Source organism: Corvus brachyrhynchos, unplaced genomic scaffold (assembly GCF_000691975.1).
Source record: "Corvus brachyrhynchos isolate BGI_N302 unplaced genomic scaffold, ASM69197v1 scaffold365, whole genome shotgun sequence".
Lineage (NCBI taxonomy): Eukaryota > Metazoa > Chordata > Aves > Passeriformes > Corvidae > Corvus > Corvus brachyrhynchos.
This window is the reverse complement of record NW_008239544.1, coordinates 2060781-2068255: the sequence shown is the minus strand read 5'-3', so window position 1 is coordinate 2068255 and position 7475 is coordinate 2060781. Positions and strand designations below refer to the sequence as shown.

General features: G+C 54.1%; 2 protein-coding genes across 6 annotated transcripts in view; both read left to right on the top strand.

Moving 5' to 3' along the window:
* The first annotated feature begins 6 nt into the window (after positions 1-6).
* Positions 7-7012, top strand: IST1 (IST1, ESCRT-III associated factor). Of its 5 annotated transcripts, none has more exons than XM_008639160.2 (10): positions 7-15; positions 952-1051; positions 1640-1820; positions 2061-2148; positions 2426-2509; positions 2893-3003; positions 3314-3520; positions 4594-4686; positions 5817-5862; positions 6028-7012. In XM_008639160.2, the coding sequence occupies exons 2-10, from the start codon at positions 964-966 to the stop codon at positions 6225-6227; spliced, it is 1098 nt and encodes a 365-aa protein (XP_008637382.1). In that variant the 5' UTR covers positions 7-15; positions 952-963; the 3' UTR covers positions 6228-7012. The 5 variants fall into 5 exon arrangements, 3 of the variants coding, with proteins under 3 accessions (XP_008637382.1, XP_008637383.2, XP_017596864.1); XR_001864334.1 differs by lacking the exon at positions 7-15 and adding an exon at positions 61-354 and having other exon boundaries at positions 3610-4686; positions 6028-6366; XM_017741375.1 differs by lacking the exon at positions 7-15 and adding an exon at positions 70-354.
* Positions 6902-7475, top strand: part of DHODH (dihydroorotate dehydrogenase (quinone)) — a 3698-nt gene continuing 3124 nt past the window's right edge. The window contains exon 1 of the mRNA XM_017741376.1: positions 6902-7148. Within this exon, the coding sequence (XP_017596865.1) occupies positions 7128-7148 (21 nt within the window). The 5' untranslated portion in view covers positions 6902-7127. The remainder of the gene's footprint in view (positions 7149-7475) is intronic.

Below are 7475 nucleotides of genomic sequence, written 5' to 3'. Positions count from 1 at the left end.
GGGGCCGTGGGACGGGTGAGCGAGGCCGTGGGGAGCGCTCGGCGTCCGGGGAGGCGACGGGGAGGCCCTGCCCCAGGGTCTCCCGCAGCCCTGGGACCCGCCCTGCTTGTGCTGTGGGATGTTCCTCGGTGCCACCTAGTTGAGGAGGGAGAGGAATTTCCCCTTTCAGCCTTCGGGTGTAGCTGCGCCGGTGGAACTCGTGCAGGGCCTCCTGCGCACTGTCCGAGCTGTCCCTGGGCACTGGGCCGGACGCGGCGAGTCTCCCCGAGTGTCTGGTGTGGCCGGCGGCCGTTCTGGCAGCTGAATCAGGTCATGGCTCGCTCTGCGCTGGGCAGTGCAGCCGCCGGCAAGGAGGTATGGGGAGATGAGATGCAAACCAAGGTCTTTCTGTGTGATATCTTTTAAGGAAGCTTTTTTTTGATGGATGGTTCTTTGTAGACAGAATGCTATAATTAAATACTGTTAGAATTTGCTTTCTGTAGGGTTAATAAGTTGAACTGGTTCCTGGAAGGCTAGGCATGTGTTCAGTAAGCAGGAAGTGTGGGGAATGTGGAATGGCAGCTTTTTCCTTCTGGTGACAAGACTGTTACAACCTTGGTTTCTACAATCCTTGGGTTAATTATATAGCTGGTTTATAATTTACGGTTTTGATAAGACAGGGCTTGGTTCTTCCAGTTGACTTTTCCATTTCTTAAAAAATATCCAGGAAGTTTCCTGGAAGTTTCTAAGGCAAATCCTGTTGGCCTTGCTTAGGTGCAGGGTTGTGAAGTAGGAAAGGTAATAAGGAGTGCTCGAGGTCCGGTCACTTATAACTAACTAGATTCAGGATTGGCAAGCCAGGGCTTGTTTGTCTGGGGAATTTCTTGGCCTCCAAGAAATTCCCCCCCTCCCCCAGTAAAACAGTGCTGACTAACAGTTTTTGGTTCCAGTGACCATCCCTCTTCTCCACAGAAAGTGTTTATCATGTTGGGCTCTGGGTTCAAGGCAGAGCGCTTGCGAGTCAACCTGCGCCTCGTCATCAATCGCCTCAAGCTACTGGAGAAAAAGAAGAGTGAGTATTTAAGGGGACAGGTGGGATCTAGAATGCTTTTGGAGCTCAGGAGACTTGAGAAGGTTTTTCTCAAGTTGGGGTACTTTCACAGGCCAAGTATGGAGTAGCTTTTTGCTCTTCCTTGCTGGACTCAGGCCTTACAACCTGCTCCGGTGCACAAGGACCTGGAAGAGCAGGCTGGCCACAGTCTAGCTTCTGTCCACCTTCCTGGCAGCTGTTGGAGTGCAGTTTTTGTGGGGTGGTAGCTGTGGACTGTGTGTGCTAACTGCACAGTGGGGGACTCCCTGGGTGCTGTGGGAGGTTCTCCCCACCTGCCCTGACACAGGTAAAGTCTGTGGTCCTGGTGGGAGGTTGTAGGTGCAGGAGTGTTTCCAGCAGCCTAAAGTCCACTTTCCTTTCTCCCATGAGTTAAGTGTGCTCGGACATGGGCACAAGGGCTCTGCCAAACCACGGTAGAGTGTCTCATGCTGCAGAGGTTTGATGGGGGAGAGAAGCTGGTGGTGGCTTTATGTGTGATGGGGACTGTGGGCGATCTGGAGGCAGCAGCCCAGGCCAGTACAATGACTGGGCTTGGGATGTGTGCTGCAGCTGAGTTGGCCCAGAAGGCAAGGAAGGAGATTGCAGATTACCTGGCAGCTGGAAAAGATGAGCGTGCCAGGATTCGTGTGGAACACATCATCCGTGAAGATTACCTTGTGGAGGCCATGGAGATCCTGGAGCTGTACTGTGATCTGCTGCTCGCCCGCTTTGGCTTGATCCAGTCCATGAAGTAAGCTCTGGCTGAGAGGGTCCTGGACTCAGGAAGGGGCACTGTTGGGGGCAGGTCTGGGGTACAGAAGGGCACCTGTGTTTGTCTCAGTGTCCTAGGGTCTCCAGAGACCTTTTCTTCCCTATGGAGGGAAGACTGTGGAGCCCAGTGTGTAGGATGGGAACTTTAAGGCTATGCAGACTGAGGGCAGCAAAAGCTGGGTGCATGGGATGGAGAGAGAATGGTTTTCTTTGGTCCTAGGGAGCTGGACTCTGGCCTGGCAGAGGCAGTATCGACACTGATTTGGGCTGCACCACGCCTCCAGTCGGAAGTGGCTGAGTTGAAGATTGTGAGTAGGGTTGCTTGAGGGGTGTTGCACATGCAGGGTGGGGGTGATGCTGCCAGGTGCTGATGGAAGCCCTTGTCTGGGACTTTGTGTTGTTAAAACAGGACTTTATGGGCTGCAGATGGAAACCAGGTGTCCTTGGAGCATCTGGGGTGGCTGCAGCTGCTGAACTGGGGTGCTCAGTGGGAGAAATGAGGGAGGGAGGCGGGTGAGTGTGTGTGCGGTATGAGGTGGGGGAAAGCAAGGGTGTGTATGTTCTAGAGTTTCTCTCCTGCTGCAGGTTGCTGATCAGTTGTGTGCTAAGTACAGCAAGGAGTATGGAAAGCTGTGCCGGACAAACCAGATTGGGACAGTCAACGACAGGGTAATGAACTGGTCGAACAGGTGGAGCTGGCAGAGCAGCCACACCTGCTGAGGCTTGCTGCCCCTTTGGGCCTGTGGCTAGTGGCTGATGCTTGCAGTCACTGCAGAGCATTGCAGGTGCTGTGCAGCCGGGGCCCACCTGCATTGGAGCATGGTGCTGAGGGCCCAGGCAGGGAGGCCCTGCTCTGCTGGTTGTGGATGGGGAAGGGTAGAGCAAATAGAGCCCTGGCCTCTGGCTGCCTTCAGCATGCTGTACTGGGTGGAGAGGCCTCCCCAGGGCTGCCTGCTGTTCCCCACAGCTGGTAGCCCTGGCTGGGATGGCACTGGTACAGGGGGTGCTGCACCGCCCTCGCCCCACTAAGTCTCTCTACCCCTGTGTTCCAGCTGATGCACAAGCTGAGCGTGGAAGCACCACCCAAGATCCTGGTGGAGAGATACCTCATTGAGATTGCTAAGAACTACAACGTGCCCTATGAGCCTGACTCGGTGGTGATGGTGAGTGAGCCCCAGGATGTGGCATTGCAGTGAACTGGGTGGTCCTTGTGCTTTGGTGTCTTCTAGACAGCCCCAGCACAGCACAATCCTTGTTCCGTCATGCACGCCTGTGGCATGTGGCAGTAGTTACACATGCTACAGCCTGGTTCCCGTTCTGTTTCCCATTGATACCTCTGTATAGCTGCTCTCTGTTCTGTTCTTGTTGTGTATTCCCATCTTGTCCATGACAAATGCTGCATCTAATGCTGTACAGAGAGCGGTGATCAGAACAGAGATGTGTTGGTGAGCAGAATTCTTCCGCCCTTTCCAGGCTGAAGCCCCGGCAGGTGGAGAGGCAGATCTAATTGATGTGGGGTTCACGGATGATGTGAAGAAGGGTGGCCATGGAGGGGGCGGAAGTGGTGGATTTACAGCCCCGATGATAGGTCATGATGGGTTAGTACCCATGCCCGTGATGATGCCTATGCCCATGCCAACACCAAATCCACCCTTCTCCTATCCACCTCCAAAGGGACCGGTAAGTTCCTTGGCTTTGTGTGTGTCCTTTTTCTGTGAAAGACTCCTAATATGGTGCTTAGCCCTGTGCCTTCTGACTGCACCCGATAGCTCAATGTGTCAGAAAGTCATTTTGGTGTGAGACTGCATGGGATGGAGGCTGTTGGCACTGCACCTGAAGCTTCGTGTTGCTTCCTGACTCTGGAAGTTCCTACCCTTGTTCTCCAGCCAGCCGTCTTTGCCTTCAGGGAACAGAGGAGTCCAGACTTAACTCCTGAGGCAGTCTTCTGACTGCCAGGCTTTTGTCCAGGAGTTGGAGCTGCACTTTGAAGTTGGTAGGCTGGTAGTGTGCCAAGATTCAGTCAAGAAAATCAGGTGAGTGTTGTGGGGTGGGAACAGCACAGAAGAATGCAGAAGAGCCCTGCCTTCAGACCTGCAAGGGGAGGAGACTGAGGCAATGGCTGTTGCAGATGATTTAACAGAGAAAGGTGGGAGCTGAAAAGAACTCCTCCATTCTCTGAATGTAGTAATTTACAGGATATCTGTGTAGACTGGAGAGCAGAACAGTGGGATGGCTTGGAGTCTTAATATGGTCTCAGTACTGCTGAAGTGCTTTTTGTGGAAAATCTGGGCCAAGTATCATCAGCTCGCTGTTGGCCCAGCCATAAACATGCTGAGGGCTTGTGCCAGGTCTGGGTCCTTGAGGCACTGTTGTGTTACAAATGAGGGCAATTCAAAGCTTTGTGTGAGCCAGAAACCTCTTTCCTATTCTGTGATACTGCACACAGGGCCAGAAATGTCAGAGTATTTCCCTTATTGGCCCGGTGCTTCTCATGAAAGAAGCATGCACTTGAAAGATGAAGTGTTTACCTATGCTGGTTCTTTAGAATAACTCACAGTCCAGTTAGCTGAGTCTGCCTGCTCCAGGTGACTACATCTGACTTAATACTTGAGAATCTCCTCCTTGTAAGCGTAAACTCTTATCCACTTGGATACTTGCCTGCATTTATCTAAGACTCTTACTTCCTGTGACTCCCATGGCGGCTGTGGTGTCTCAGGTGAGTAGTCTGGTGCATGACTGATCTCTCTGTACAGGAGAACTTCAGTGGCCTGCCAGTGGGGACCTACCAGCCTTTCACTAACATCCACCCACCACCAATTCCGGCAAACCCACCCACATACGAGTCTGTAAGTGCCTGAGCTGAATGGCCATTGCAGGCAGCAGAGGGATCCTCAGAGTGCAGTGGCAGTCACAGAGAAGGGAGATGTTTGTAAAGGATACTGCTGCCAGTCTTTGGAACTTTTGGGGCGGTGCTGGTATTGCTTGCTGGTGTAGTGAATCACTGAGTGCACGTGATGAAAGATGACTTCTGGAGAGAAGTTCCTCATTCAGCTCTGTGCCTTGGCTGCAGAGGAAAGCTGAGATTTCTCTTGCTGCTTTGTTCAAGTGGTGATAAACAGTTGGCAAGCAGAGTCCACAAGTTCTGGTTTTTGCAGTGTGAACGGTTTATCGCCTCGAGTCTGTTTAATTATGGCTTTTGAACTAATGAATAGCCTGGATGACAGTTTTGGCTGACCCGGATGCTGTATGTTTAAAGACTCTTCCTTTCACAGACTTTTCTCAGTCACTGGGGAGAGCAAAGCAGAGGCTGGAGACTTCCCTGCTATGCTTGTCTGTGGTTTTGTTGCTGCAATTTGTCATCATGCCTCCCACTCTGCTTTTGGTGACATGCTGTTTGTTTTTGCATTATCCTGAGTAGGGAGGAGCACAGCCGAGCACTGTGGGTGCTGACACCTTGTGTTCTCACAGGTGCAGCAGCGCTGGTGAACTGGGTGGGAATGGGTATTGCTGGCTGCAGCATACAGGAAATAAGGAGTCTTACTAGCACAGCTGAGTGTGCCATGGGCCTTTTTCCCAGGCAGACCACAACATGAGATGGGTCATTTCATACCCTGCTGCTAGTCACAAGGGCCTGTCAGTGGTTTATGAAGAAAGGCAGCAAGGAGCTGTGATGATGTGGATGAAGGGGGCAGTGTTTTCCCACTCATGGCCTTGATAAATGTTTCAGACCTGATAGTGGATATGCTCTGTTGATCCAGTTCCAGAATATGGTCAGTGAAGCTGCTCTAGTTGACAGGGAGGGAGAGAAAAGCTGAAGAGCTGCCTCTGTTTCTTGGGAAGAGAGGCAGGTTGTTCCAAAGGCATGGCTGCCTGCTGGGGGTGGGGAGGAGCATGCATTGCTCTGCTGGAGCTGTGCCTCTGAGCTCTGCCTGTGTGCTGGTGGGACAGAGCTGTAGTAACTGAGAGTCTTTTTCAGATTGATGAGCCTAACACTGACAAGGACAGTGCTGCACTAGTGCCTGGTGAGTATGTAGAGGTTTGGGAAACCTTGGGTATTAGGGGCTGTTTCAGAAAAACCCACTGGTACTGCCTGTTGCTGGAACAACTGTTCCTTTGTGGGGATCTGTTTGGCCCAGTGAGTGTGTGCTGATGGTGAGGTACAGTGATACTTCTCTTATTATAAACAGGGCCTGAGCCCAAGCCAGAAGCTTCTCCTAAACCAAGAGCTGGAGCTCCTAACACCTTTGATAACTTCGTGTTGCCTGAATTGCCATCTGTGCCAGACACACTGCCAACAGCATCTGCTGGCGCCAACTCTTCTGCCTCAGAAGACATTGACTTCGATGATCTTTCACGGAGATTTGAGGAGCTAAAGAAGAAAACATAAAACTTCCTGGGCTGCAGGAAGGAGGGGCAGGAGCTGTGACATCTTCTCTCTGAAACAGACTCCCTTTGAAATTGGTTTCCTGTATTAACCTCCAATGAACATGCTCTTCTTTTTGAGCTCTCTTCCTGCTGTACTTACACCAAGTGCTGCCACTTTCCTGATCTTTGCTGCTCCAGGAGATGAACTGTGGGGAATGTTGAGAGACTGGGGAAGGAAAGAGCCCCTGTCAGTCTGGGTGGCTGTATGGGGAAGCTGTGCATCATGTTCTGGGCACTATTCCTGGCTGTCTCCATGATGGCTCCGTGCCTGCCAGCAGAAGCTTTCTCTTGGGGAGCCCTTGCTGGCCTTCATGGTGTTCTTGGTGGGGTCTGTTTGCAGTTTGCAGAAGGGGTGGCACTGTTGGCCTGGGTCTATTGGTTATGCGACTGGCCCCACAGAGGGCAGAGCTAGGCAGGCTCTGCGGCTGTGCCGGGGTTGATGCAGCAGCTTTCCTCCTGGGTGCTGAGCAGCTGTGGACCACCGAGGTCTGGGGGTGAGGCATGGAGGGTGGTCTGATGGGATACGCCAGCAGCACCTTGTTTCCCCTACCCGAGCTGGGGACAAGGCATCCGGGGACCGTTCAGTACCTGTCCGTGCCACTGCCTGCAGCTCTGCCATGCCTCTCCGTGACGCTGCCCGCGGCTGTACAGCACCTGTACTGTCCCTGTCCGTGCCCGCTTCCCGCGGGCCTCGGGCCCTTTGTCCCTCGTTCCAATAAAGCGCGGGTCCGCGCCCGCTGTGCGCGCGCATCGCCTGGGGCCTCTTGCCTCGACCGTGCTGCGTCGCTATTGGCTGGAAGGGTACAGCCTCCGCCAATCACGGAGGGGGCCCCCGGAAGGGCCCTCACGTGTCGGGCTGAGCATGATGGCGGCGCCGCTGCGCGTGAGCGGCCGGGGGCTGTCGGGGGGAAAGCGGAGCCGTCCTGGGGGGGCCGCTCATGGGACCCTGGGGACAGCCGGGGTGGAGCGGGCAGTGCCGGGACGGGACGGATGGAATGGGTGGTGTGGGAGCGGGGCCGGCGTACTGGGAGGGGAAGGAACGGGATGAGATCGGTACCGGGATGGGAGGGGCGTGGGTGCCGGTGGGGGATCGGTGCTGGGGCGCTGCTGACGGCCTGGCGCAGGGACGGCTGCTGGCGCTGGGAGGCTGCGGGCTGCTCCTGGGATCGGCGCTTGCGGCAGGCGACGAGCGGCTTTACGCGGCGGTGAT

What these genes read in the sequence shown, in the direction of transcription:
- IST1 (XM_017741375.1), top strand. Translation starts at nt 313, where the DNA reads ATGGCTCGCTCTGCGCTGGGCAGTGCAGCCGCCGGCAAGGAG. An exon ending in GCTACTGGAGAAAAAGAAGA is followed by an intron (nt 1,052 to 1,639) that starts GTGAGTATTTAA and finishes TGTGTGCTGCAG; the next exon opens with CTGAGTTGGCCCAGAAGGCA. An exon ending in ACCCACCCACATACGAGTCT is followed by an intron (nt 4,687 to 5,816) that starts GTAAGTGCCTGA and finishes AGTCTTTTTCAG; the next exon opens with ATTGATGAGCCTAACACTGA.